Source organism: Solea solea, chromosome 9, assembly GCF_958295425.1.
Source record: "Solea solea chromosome 9, fSolSol10.1, whole genome shotgun sequence".
Lineage (NCBI taxonomy): Eukaryota > Metazoa > Chordata > Actinopteri > Pleuronectiformes > Soleidae > Solea > Solea solea.
In genome coordinates this window covers 28,488,967-28,502,580 of record NC_081142.1, presented here as the reverse complement: position 1 = coordinate 28,502,580, position 13,614 = coordinate 28,488,967, and the positions used below count along the sequence as shown (strand labels likewise).

General features: G+C 43.3%; 1 protein-coding gene across 3 annotated transcripts in view; it reads right to left on the bottom strand.

Annotated features, from left to right (window-relative positions):
• LOC131465570 (cyclin-dependent kinase-like 5) overlaps positions 1-13,614 on the bottom strand; it is an 83,430-nt gene that overhangs the window by 9,025 nt on the left and 60,791 nt on the right. For all 3 annotated transcript variants that reach the window (XM_058638367.1, XM_058638368.1, XM_058638369.1), the window contains 6 exons: positions 9,909-9,968; positions 5,921-6,011; positions 4,593-4,782; positions 2,702-2,782; positions 1,413-1,579; positions 265-1,306 (listed from right to left, as the gene is read on the bottom strand). In XM_058638367.1, coding sequence (XP_058494350.1) covers positions 265-1,306; positions 1,413-1,579; positions 2,702-2,782; positions 4,593-4,782; positions 5,921-6,011; positions 9,909-9,968 — 1,631 coding nt within the window. The remainder of the gene's footprint in view (positions 1-264; positions 1,307-1,412; positions 1,580-2,701; positions 2,783-4,592; positions 4,783-5,920; positions 6,012-9,908; positions 9,969-13,614) is intronic.

Sequence of the window (13,614 nt, the reverse complement as noted above, 5' to 3'; positions counted from 1 at the left end):
CATGACCAATGCATGAGGTGAGGTGTGCACACACACACACACACACATATATGTATATATATGTGTGTGTGCATATATGTATATATACACACACATATATGTATGTGTGTATAGATCTATATATGTAAATATATATTTATATGTGTATATGTATGTATATGTATATATATTTATGTGTATATATATACATATATATTCATATATATATGTATATACATATATATATGAATATATGTACATGTATATGAATGGCTGGTGACTGACCCTGCTCATGTCCTCTTCTCTGGACGATCCTCCAGAGTGGTGAGGCAGCGTGCGGTGCTGCAGCTGTGGGGACAGCAGCTGTAGGCTGGAGGCCCTGGTGGTCATTCCCTGACCCACCACCAGCCCCTCCTCCGCCCCGTGAGTCCTCTGGTGATCCCGCCGCACATACATGGAGTGACGGTGCGGCCGCTGCTGGGAGGAGAAGGGGCTGGTATAACCCTGACCGTAGGACAGGGGGTCGTGTGGAGCGGACAGCGAGTGGGCGTGGCTTCTCTCCACGCTGCTGTCCGCCGGGTCTAGAGCGTCTGAAGACTTGGCGTCCTCTGCGGTCTTGTGGCGGGCAGAGTTGCGTCTGTAGGAGGAGTCCAGCGTGTTGCTCTCCCGGTCCGAGCGGGTGCTCCCTCGGCCGGCGGCGGCAGGTCCCAGTCTGTCGACGCGGCGAGGTACGGGGCTGCTCGGTGCCGTCAGGTCCAGGCAGCTAGACGGGAAGTACCGCGACGTGGGCTCGTCGGCGTACAGATGCACGTCGTTCAAGTTCCCCACCGACTTGGCGTCGCTGAGCGTGCCGTAGCTTTTGGACAAGTTCAGGTAGGCGAACTTGGACGAGGAGGGGGCGGAGCCGTGAGACTCCACGTAGCTGTGGCGACCGTGTTTCTCCCCGGACTGCAGCGTGTTGGTTTTACCCTCCACGAACGAGTGGCGGTTCTGCTGCGAGCGGAAGTTGGATTTGAGGTACTTGGCCCCGGGGCCGTCAGACACCTTGGAGCCAAGGTTCATGTCGAAGTCGGCCTTGCTCTTGGCGTCGCTGCTGGTGGCGAGCAGGTGAGGCAGGTTGCTGCTGGCCAGGTCCACGCTGCACGAGCCGGAGTGGTTGAACATCTGCGGCTGGTAGTTCTTGGGGTGCAGCGTGGGGCTGAGGTTGATGGACATGTTGCCGTTGAGGAAGCCGTCGTTGCTCGGGTGGAGGTCGTCCTGCCGCGGCAGACTGGAGCCCTCTCTGCTGCTGGAGCGGTGGCTGCCTGAACTCTTCCCTCCATGACTCCTGACAAACAACAACAACACAGTGTTTGTCAAACGTCTCGTTTTGTCCACTAAGCAAAATGATTCAGTCTGAATGATTTCTGTGAGAAACACTACTCTCTGCTGACCTGCTGGGGGTGCTGTTGTCTCCGTGGTGAGGCTTCCTCTTGGAGGAGCGCACAGGTGTGGGCGTGGTCGGGCCGGGCCGCTCCACCAGCCGCAGGTTCTGGAAGGCGTGGTGGTTGAGACTCTGCTCTGTGAGGAAACGCTCCGTCGGGTTCAGCAACAGCATGTTCTGACACATAAAAACAGACAGAGGGCGCTGCTGAGTCATACTACTGCTGATATGTGTCCTGCATCTGCTGGACTTTGGTGTGGGTGAGTGAGTGTTTTACAAACGTCAGTTTCCTGAGATGTGAACATTTGCTTAAGTTATCGTAGAATCAGGAAACAGCACAGGAGTTGTTGATCCACTGCTAAGTTCTGACGTATGATTCTGTCTATTCAGCTTTTAAAAGTCATCACTCAGATTGACCTCAGTGACACAAAGTGACCACACGAGGCAACAGAGGACCAGCAGCTCCTGTGTTTCTCTCTGCACTTTGGTGTGGGAGAGTGAGTGTTTTACAAACGAACAGTGAGATAAAGATGTAAACACGTTTCTGAAATGTCGTAGATTATATTAGCTAAATCCTTTTTATTAAGTGTCTAAAATCAGTTTTTCCAGTTCTGAAGTGAATGGAGCGTCCCAGGTAATGCTTGTAGCAGCAGGGGGCGCTCACAACACAGTGAGCCTGATATAACCCCTGATATAACCCATCTCTTTCAGATTTACACTAACGATTAGAAAACATGACTTTGGTTGAATTATAATCTAATCTGGACTGGGTCTGCAGTGAGACCCTGGTTTGTTCACTGTGAGATGACACTGTGTGAACAGCAGTGAGTCATTATGTGCAGGGAAACGCACACACACACACACACGCAGACACACACACACACACACACACACACACACACACACACACACACACACACACACACACACACGCAGACACACACACACACACACACACACACACGCAGACACACACACACACACACACACACAAACACTGCCCACATTCTTGACATGGAGCTGCTGTTGTTACTGCTGCTGCTGCTGCTGCTGCTGCTGCTGCTGCTGCTGCTGCTGCTGCTGCTGCAGCAGTGTCCAGGAGACCATGCGTCACACAGTCACGATGTAAAAACACGCCCACCTGACTGAGGGAAAACCTGACACGTGATGTGAGCAGGAATAAAACCCTGATAAATGTCAGGATTCTCCTCAGCAGCAGCAGCAGCAGCAGCAGCAGAAGCAGCAGCAGCAGAAGCAGCGTTAGCACTTTCTCCGGAGCTGAGATTCATGTGTTCATACCTTCAGCAGGTCGAGGAGGCCTCCACCGATGATGCCCAGGTATCTGCGCTCCAGCGTCTGTGGGTGGTTCACTGAAGGAAACTGACAGACAGACAGACACATCAGTCACTGACACGGCGAGTGGAACATTTTTAACTTTAAACTTCAGCACAGTTGCTTTAAGGTTTAAGGTTGCCGTGGCAACAATAGATTTCCATATTTTCAGCTCACCTCTCAGGACTCAGAGGTCTCAAACTTGTGGCTCCAGGGCCACACATGGCCCTCCAATCAATGCCATGCAGTCCACCACTTAATATCAAGTCGACTATCGAAATCAAGACTTTTTCGTATATATATGTAAAAAACACGTTTTTATTGTGAACTTTTATTTTGAAATTCTGCGAAACCACTGCTGCTGAACAGTGAGCTGACCGGCCCCCTACTGGCCAGACTAGATCCTCATTGGCCCTCAGGTCGCCTGAGTTTGAGAGCTCTGCTGTAGAAAATAGAACGTAAACATGAACAATAACAATAAACTAAATTGGGTAAAATATCACAAATATCCTGATTAGATTTGCAAAATATGCTCTTTTTTTAAACAAATAAATCTTGTTTTAAGGGAAATAATCAACAGTCTAATTTGATTAATATTATATAATATTATATAGTCTAATATTTTTATGTAGAAAAACAAGATCAATTTCTCCAAAATGAGGATGAGGTGATCGCCCCCTGCTGACCAGAATAGACACTCCCTGGCCTGGAGCCCCGCCCTTACGTGAGGATAAGATTGTAGCGAACATGTATGTTTTGCATTTCTAATTAACACAGAGAGGATACAAATAGCAGGATTAAATTGTAGCCTTCGAGATTTGCTAATTACTTCGTTTCAAGCTGCGATTTGAAAACAAGTGAGGGAAAAAAAAGAACTCTTGTGTACGTCGAGGAGCAGAAAGAATTTAAGATCTATACCAGCAGCTATTAATCAAGTGTCTACAATTTATTTATTTTTTTAAAAAGTGCATAATTATCAAGCTGGTTCCCTTTCACTGTCAGGGATTCACACGAGGGCAGTGAGAAAACTAATAATTATACGCTACGGCGTGGGCTCAGAGGAGCGCAGGGACGACACGCAGGTCTCATCTCCACTGTAAAAAAATATGATTTACAACACAGTCGCAGGAGCTTCATTTCTGGAAAATTGTTCCTATTTTATTTTCCCTAAAAAGAAAAAATATCAAACTTTGTTTTTACTTTAACTTTTAACTAGCAATAAAATGTCAAAGTAAAATTCACTATTACAGATTGGTGTGTATATAAATAAAAGAACCAACTAACCATTATTTTCTCCATTAATCGAGTAATCGTTTGAGAATGTTAAAAAACGCTGATCAGTGTTTGTCAAACCTGGAAATGATGACGTTCTCAAATGTCCACAAACAACAAATGATTGATTTGTTTTAGGGAGCAAAGAAAGTAGAACATTTAAGAAGCTGAAAAATCTTGTTTTAATAATGAAAAAGGCTTCAAACTGATGGATTATCAAAATAGTTGAGGATTCCTTTAGTAATGGAGTCACAGTTTCAGCTCTACACTCTTGTATTCAGCCCTTGTCCTCGTTTTAAGGACCATTACAGTCATTGGCAGATTCTTTTTTCTTAAAACAAGAATGTTTTTGCAGTGTAGCAGCCGCAGCAGACTTATCACAGCCTTCCTTCACAGAAGAGGACACAAGATACACGATGAGTCACTGTGATCACATCAGTCACGGCACAGCGAACGCAGCCAGGGGAAACAAGCAGAGACACAAGAGGAGGAGAAAACTGAGACGGAAGAGGAGGAGGAGGAGAGGCAAGATGAAGCAGGACGACAGTAAGATGGAGGGAAGGTCTTTGTAAGGGGAGGCTTTTACCCTGAGTCCATGGAAGCGAGGGTTGTTGTAGAAGAGCTTCATCTGCTCTGGGGGCAGAGGTCCCAACACCTTCTGGATGGTGAAGAGCTGGTCAATCTCACTCTCCCCTGGGAACAGAGGCTGACCGTCACTCAGCTCTCCCAGGATGCAGCCCACTGACCACATGTCCACTGCCTTCCCGTACGGCGCGCTGCAGGGGAGAGGGGTTTAATGCTGCTATTAGACTCGTTTAATCAAATCTTATTTAAAATGTAAATGTAATCATTATCAGCTTTCTCAACATCAACAGGAAACTGCACTTTGTAAAGCGCTCACTCTCCCACACCAAAGTCCAGAGAGAACATCAGTGATTTTAAAGTGAGGACATAGACCGGGACCTTTTGTGTGTGTATGTGTGTCGTCACCTCGTCTATGAAGCCCTAAAGTTTCACAACAAACAGTTCAGCCGCCGCTGAGAGCGCAGGGGTTAACGGTTTGTGTTGCGGTCGCGCACACTGAACCGCAGGAGGAGAAGAAGAAGAAGATCCTGAGCATGTTATTGGTTGAGAACATGTAGTGAGTGTTTGCACTGTCAACACCAGACCCTCCACAGGGGGAGCTGCACTTCTGAGAGCTGACGTGCTTATGACGTCACTTCCAGGTACCTGGCCAATCACAACGCAGTCTGTGTTCTGGGGGTGTGGTTTTGGTCTGAAACAGCGAGGAGATATTTCGATCGGCTCGGAGATTTCTGAGCATAAAAACAAGTGAATGTCCATAACTCACATACTCGACCATCACAGCACACAGGAGCTGCTGCTCTACTGCTGCCTCGTGTGGTCACTTTGTGTCACTGACGTAAATCTGAACAAAGGATTTCAAACGCCGAAGTCACAGAAATCAGACATTAGAACTTGGTGATGGAGGCAGCTCCTGTGTGTGTGTGTGTGTGTGATGTTAAAATCACTTCTGTGGTGTGGGAGAGCGAGTGCTTTACAAACCTGTGAGATGAAGACGTGAACGTGTTGGTAGATGTAAACTGACGTAGATTTTATTACACAAGTCTTTTGTTGTTTTGTTTGCAGAGTACAGGAATATGCTTGTGAATAAATGGCTAATAAATTGCTTCCTTGTGCTTAGTTTTATGATTTATGACATTTTTATGAATTGTTTTAGGATTTTTTGTTGTTGTTAATGTGGAAGAACAATCCAATTGAGACTTCATTTGACTCCCCAAGTAAAACAAAGGCGCCTACACCACAATGAGCACCAACTATGTGATACCATGTGGCATGAAAGGCATGAACTATCCCTTTAGAGGCTGCTGTCACTGTGACGAGAGGACGTACCCGAGCAGCAGCTCTGGAGAGCGGTACCACCTGGTGGCCACGTACTCCGTGTAATTGGCATCGGTTCCTTCTGAGAGATTACGAGCAAAACCTGGCGAGAAAAAGACAAAGAAGAGACAGAGGGGGCAACAAAAGTGTGATAAATGCTGAGTCGCCTGATATTCATTTCAGCTGGGCACATCATCATCATCATCATCATCATCATCTCTGGACACGATTCAAAGTTTCAAAGACGCTGAGTCACAGAAAGGCTGGTGCTTGTGTGTCTGAGGACACAAATGTGTCCTGTGGGAATGTGAAGTCTCAGCCTGGAAATCATATTTACACTCATCCCAACAGCTGAGGCATGGTTCAAAAACAGAGAATTCATCATTTATCCACGGATTGTGTGATTACCTTCAACAGATAAAAAACAGTGAATATGCTTTAACACAAGCTGTTAGCTTAGCTTTGCATAAAGACACAGAGTAAAGCAGCAGAATGTTTATTTATTGTGTCATTTAGCCTAAAATCTTTTCATTCTTCATATTCTTCTATAGTTCCTGCAGCACTGAAGCCGAAGCTCACACTGCCTATTATTTGTTGTCTTCAGAAAAAAAAGTGGCCTTTTTGAAAACTCATAACTTTCAGAAATACAAAACATTCAGCTTTTTTCTACTTGTAATAATAATGATTTCTACCAGACTGTTCACTGTTCCCTCCACGGTTCGGCGTTCTAAACAAAGTTTAAAGTTCATCACAGTTTTAACTTCTTAATCTGTTTCAAATTCTTAATTCTACCTCACAGATCCAAGTTCATGATCACACTTCCAAATTCTTAATGTTTGAAGTTCTTTGTCACAGTCAGAAGTTTCTTTGCCACAGTGTTGAGTTCTTCATCACAGTTGGAATTTCTTTATCGCAGTTTAAAGTTTAGTTGTTGAGGTTCTTAATCCCAGTTCCTCGGTCTCGTCTCACAGTTTAGAGTTCTCCTTCATACTCATGAGAGCAACTCAAGAGCATATTATATTGATTTGAGAACATGATTTATTGATTTCACGTTCAGATTTAGTGCTCTGCTCTCACGCTCACTGATATTGCTGCTCGTGCAGATTTCCTGCGCTCCAGCTCGAGCTCTTCTTCTTCTTGTGCTCGTGGATCTCTGCTCTGATTTTTGTGCATCAACGCTGTCAGAAGGCCGGCTAGTGTTGACCAATCACATTATCCCTGCTTCTTGGCGGGTGCGTTCGCTGTACTTCAAGGAGCGTCGCGTACGGGCGGGCACAAAGTATAACAATAGCCACATGGTCAGTGTTCTGGAGGAGAAAACCACGTCACCTTCAGGTGCAGGAAATCTGCACGAGAAGCAACATCAGTGAGCGTGAGCACAGTCTGAGCACGAGCAGAGCACCAAATCTGAACGTGAAATCAATAAATCATGTTCTCAAATCAATATAATATGCTCTTGAATTAAGATAGGAAGTAACCCCCATAATTCTTCTCTCACAGCTCCTCCCCTTCCCCCTCCTAGACCCTCTTCATATGAGGTGCATATGCCGAGATCTTCAACGCAGTCCAAAACTCCTCATCCCAGAACAAAGTCCTTCTTCTTCTTCTTAAAAAAACGACAAATGCTGTTTGTACGTTCTGAAATATTGAACTTCTCCCCTGTTGGTCTGCCTGTGATCTGGAGACGTGGATTAACATTTCAGAGTTATTTTTCTTTTAAATCAAGATGACTATGAAAAAGGCGAGGAGGCAGATTAAATGGACACCGAGGTTGAATCCGAGGAGGAGGAGGACGCTGCTGTACGCCGCGTCAAAGCTCTTCTTCTCAAACTGCCTCTTGGCGTGTTTGTGTAGACAGGAGACGATGATGTCCTCCACGTCGCTGTGGCTGTCCAGCAGCATGTACTTCAGCAGGTCGGGATATTTCTCCTCCAGCTCTTTCAGCATGTGTTTAGCCAGAGACTTGGCACAGTTGACGTGAGGAACCCAGCCCTTGGCGACGGGGAAACTTCTCATTCTCATCACCAGGCGGGAGACGTGGAGGACCGCCTCCTGCTCCTGGAGACACTTGTTCGCTCCAGTCTTGTGGAAGAGATGGGAGATGGCTGCAGCGTAGAACAGGAGGAGCTTCTCCTCTGTCCTGACTGTGGGCAAATCAGTTTTCACCTTCAAGTTATTTTTACCTAATCTGGAGAACAGAGAAATCTTCATCTTGTCTGTGGATCTTTGGTTTCCAAAAGGATTTGTGTCTCCTGTGACTGTGGAATCTTCTGATAATAATCCACTGTGACACTGTTCTCCACACTTCAAAGTTCTTCATTACATTGATGACGTAGCATGAAAGAAGAAAGGAACAGATGACATCACACGTGCATCACACCAGGCTAATAATAATAATAATGATGATAAACGCCCTTCAAATATCTGAAATGACCCTTTAAAAAGACCATTTAGGCATCCATAGCACACACACACACACACACGTCCCGCCCTTTTGTCCAACGAGTGCCTCAGCTGGGTTGCTGTGTTGTCTTCATTATGTTTAGTAGTCACTGACCCATGGATCTATAATAAGAACTGGATGTAGCTCCGCCCCTCTGGTTCCGTTGCTCACCCAGCACATAAAAAAGTTTCTGACTTCCGCGTTTATTTCCAGGTTGTGTAGAGCATGAACATGCGCAGTAGTGTTAGCCCCCATGATGCCTTTCGGCTATGTGAACGAGCCGTCCGTGTTCTCGACTTGCTCCTCATTGTCTTCATTTGTTCACATTTCTCGTAGTTTTCACATCGTACAGTTCCCTGACAGGAGCCGTTTACTGTTTCAACTCTATATGAGAGTTTTATTTCAGTTTGTATAGAAGCAAAATATAGATATTTTACAATACCAACTACTACAACTACCACTCTCACCATCACATCTACTACTACAACTATCACTATCACATCACATCTACTATTACAACTAACACTACTGTTACTACTAAAAATACTACAACTACCACCACTATCTTAACTACTAATACTACAACTACCACCGACACTACTACTACTACTACTACTATTGCAACTACCCTACCTACTTTAACTACTAATAATGCAACAACCACAACTACCTTTACTACTACTAATACTATTACCACCAGTCCTATGAATACCAACACTAGTCTAGTACTACAGCAGGTATCATGTTGTGACTTGTTGAAGTCCTGAGTGTGCAGAACACATTGTTTTACTGTGACATCACTTTCATTGTAGTACCTGCTCTTTAAGTGATGAATGAGATTAGAATGAGTGTTTCACTTTAATTTACTACACTCTTAAGTCATTAAGGACAAAAATGTCCACTTCTACAAAGAAGTGCTCCAAAACCTTTACAGATTAATATTTTTTTTCAGCTTTTTTCTGCATACATCTCGTAAACAACTGCTGCCCTGCTCAGAAACTACCTTTGTTATATGTTTTTGTGTGATTTTCATAAAAACTATTGGCATCATGTATTCAAACTGACATTGATTGTATTGTATACAGTATTTGAATCAGGACTGAAGTTGATCAAAAAATTTAAAAAATATAAATCTGTACTATTTTTATAGCAGTTTTTGGAAGATTGTAGATTACGGTAAAAAATTAAAAATTGAATTAAGATTTTTACTCTTTCTGACAAAATATTGGGCCACATGCACAAACACGGCCACATCGAGAGGAATAATCTGCCCCCATGGACAAAAATGTCCATAATGACACCTGAGGGTTAAGGGTGCAGTGTGCCACAGTGTGAGACGTAAACCTTCACAGAGGAGGTCTTTTCCTGACACGTTTCCGTCTCTCGCCACATGATGTCAGCCGTCCCTGTTTTGTTGTGGCACCACCAGATTGAATCAAAGCTTGATTAGTATCTTGTTTTCAAACACGTTTCATTAAAGGAGACAAGAGACGACAAACACAGCAGCAGTTTTTTTTCTTCTCTTTTCTAAAAGCACATGATAGAAGGTTTTCTCACCAAAGTCACATAACTTGAGGATGTCGTCAGAGCTGATGAGAAGGTTTTCTGGCTTTATGTCTGAGGAGGAAGAACAAACATCATTGCAATCTCTTCATACCACCACATACATATACACATATATATATACATATATACATATACAGTATTTATACACATATACACACATATACAGTTGTGTGTCCTGATTTCTTATTTTTTAGCATGTTTGTCACACTTAAATGTTTCAGATCATCAAACAAATTTAAATATTAGTCAAAGACAACACAAGTAAACACAATGCGTTTTTTAAATGAAGGTTTTTATTATTAAGGGAGGGAAAAAAATCTAAACCTACATGGCCCTGTGTGAAAAAGTGTTTGCCCCCTAAACCTAATAACTGGTTGGGTTGCCGTTTGCAGCAACGTTTGCGATAACTTGCAAGAGTCTTTTACAAACGCTGTCTTTGCAGAATTGTTGTAATTCAGCCACATTAGAGGGTTTTCGGGCATGAACCACCTTTTTATGGTCATGCCACAGCATCTCAATAGCATTCAGGTCAGGACTTTGACTAGGCCACTCCAAAGTCTTCACTTTGTTTTTCTTTAGCCATTCAGAAGTGGACTTGCTGGTGTGCTTCGGATCATTGTCCTCCTGCAGACCCCAAGTTCACTTCAGCCTGAGGTCATGAACAGATGGCGCACATTCTCCTACAGGATGTTTTGGTAGACAGCAGAATTCATGGTTCCATTTATCACAGCAAGTCTTCCAGGTCCTGAAGCAACAAAACAGCCCCACACCATCACACTACCACCACCATATTTGACTGTTGGTATGATGTTCTTTTTCTGAAATGTGGTGTTACTTTTACGCCAGATGTAGTGGGACACACACCTTCCAAAACTTCAACTTTTGTCTCGTCGGTCCACAGAGGATTTTCCCAAAAGTCTTGGGGATCATCAAGATGTTTTTTGGCAAAATTGAGACGAGCCTTAATGTTCTTTTTGCCCAACAGTGGTTTTCATTTGCCCAGTCTCTTTCTTATGGTGGAGTCATTGAACACTGAGTGAGGCCTTTTTTGACCTCTTAGATGAGTCATTGCTGCGCTATTGGGGTAATTCTTGTCGGCTGGCCACTCATGGGAAGGTTGCCCACTGTTCCATGTTTTCTCCATTTGTGAATAATGGCCCTCACCGTGGTTCTCTGGAGTCCCAATGCTTTAGAAAGGTCTTTGTAACCTTTTCCAGACCGATGGATGTCAATTACTTTGTTTCTCTTTTGTTCCTGAACTGCTTAAGATCGCTGCATGATGTCCTCCTTTTTTGGGATCTTTTGGCCGACTTCATTTTGTCTGACAGGTGCTATTTAAGTCGTCTCTTGATTCAATAGGTCTGGCAGTAATCAGGCCTGGGTGTGGCAAGTAGTGACTAACCACAGTGACCTGATGATTTTACAAGGGGGGCAATTACTTTTTCACACAGGGCCATGTAGGTTTAGATTTTTTTCCCTTCCTTAATAATAAAAACCTTCATTTAAAAAAACACATTGTGTTTACTTGTGTTGTCTTTGTCTAATATTTAAATTTGTTTGATAATCTGAAACATTTAAGTGTGACAAACATGCTAAAAAATAAGAAATCAGGAACACTGCAAACACCTTTGCACACAACTGTACATATATATACACACACACACACATACATATACACACATATATACATATATATGCAACAAGGTCAGTTACTACAGCATATTTGTTAGGTACTGCAATTTATTAAACACCTGATATTTATTTTATATTGCCTTTTTATGTTATAATTATACAAAATGTATGTTAAGTTTTTGTTTTTAGATTTTACCCTGACACGGGAGGTTTAGTTGTCATGTGGAACCTTTGTGATTTTCCGTCCCCCACGTTCACTTTTGGGGTGCCCATATTTATTTTTATTTATTGTATTTAAGGGTGTGACTGGCCCTCACCTCTCCCCTTCTGCTGCTGCATACTGTGGGAGAGGTACGTGATGTGCGCTTGTGTGATTTCTGTATTGTTTAGCATTGTCATTATGCTTATATGGAGATTATCATGCTAAATTTGAAACGCTGTATATGTTTATTTTATAGAGGGCACATTTCCCTGCGTTTCACGATGATGGGAGTTTTTAATAAACTGAGACTACCTCCAAAAGATATTCATTGTACAGTGAATTCTTCACAACACAGGCCGAAAGACTACACCGGTTACACACACATATATATATATATATATATATATATGTTTATACAGAGAGAGAGAGCTCCAGACGTTAGGGATGTCCGATACAACCTTTTCACTTCCGATACGATACCGATATTGCAGCCTTGAGTATTGGCCGATACCGATACGATATCAGCACGAATCATACACACTTTAATGACTTATTTTGTAGTGTGAAATGTTAGAATAGGCTTGATCAAGTGATATTACTTAAACAGAGAACAATAGCATGAGAAAAACTGATGGTTGCATCAATTTTAACCTTCAACATAAGAATATTGGATTTTTTGCCATGTTAATTTCATACAGTCTATGGTTAATTTCATCAGGAGGAAAGTACCAAGTGCTAATGGGTAGGTAACAGCGTGTCTTCAGAGAACACCCCCCCTTGTTTTCACTATTTTGGATTAGCCCAACCCACACAGGGTGAGTGACTCTTCCCGCAGGTGTACTTAGCTCCATGTGTGGAGCTTCAGGACACATTTAAAACCCACAAAGCTCTGGGAGGGGGGGCTCGTGTGCAGTGACGGAGTAGACGTGTTTTCCGAGGGCTCCGTGCCATCTCCTTAATTTTATGACTCCATCCTGAGGAATGTGAAAATAGCGATGCCAGCGACCACAGTCAGGTGTTTTCCCGGGCCAGAGCGGGCGACATAGAGTCTTATCTGAAACTGCTGGCTATAGATAATCGTAAATTCAGTAAAGTTATTATTCACGTCGGCAGTAATGACACCCGATTACGCCAATCGGAGGTCACTAAAGTTAATGTTGAGTCTGTGTGTAGGTATGCACAATCTATGTCTGACAATGTAATCTTCTCTGGTCCTTTGCCCAATGTGACCAGTGATGACATGTATAGCCGCATGTCGTCATTCAATCGCTGGCTGTCGAGGTGGTGTCCAGAAAACAACATTGGGTTTTTAGATAACTGGCAAAACTTCTGGGGGAAACCTGGTCTCATGAGGAGAGACGGCGTCCATCCTACTTTGGATGGAGCAGCTCTCTTATCTAGCAGCTTAGGACATTTTATTAGAAACCCATGACAATCCAGAACTGAGACCAGGACACAGAGTTGCAGTCTTTCATGCTTCTCTGTGCTTCTTTTCGAGCAGTCACCAATTAAAAACCCCATAGAGACTGTGTCTGTCCCTCGACCTACTAAAGTAAAAACTAAAGTAAATAAATCAATAACAAACAGAAGAGGAGTTAGACATTCTAACTTAATAAAGATTAATACCAACAATAAAATAGAGTCCAATAATAGCACTTTTAAATGTGGACTATTAAATATAAGGTCTCTCTCCTCAAAATATGTTTTAATAAATGATCTAATTTCTGACAATTGTATTGATTTATTCTGTGTAACTGAAACTTGGTTACATGAAGAAGATTACGTTAGTCTAAATGAGTCAACTCCACCCACTCATGCTAATACCCATATTCCTAGAAGCTCAGGCCGAGGAGGAGGTGTAGC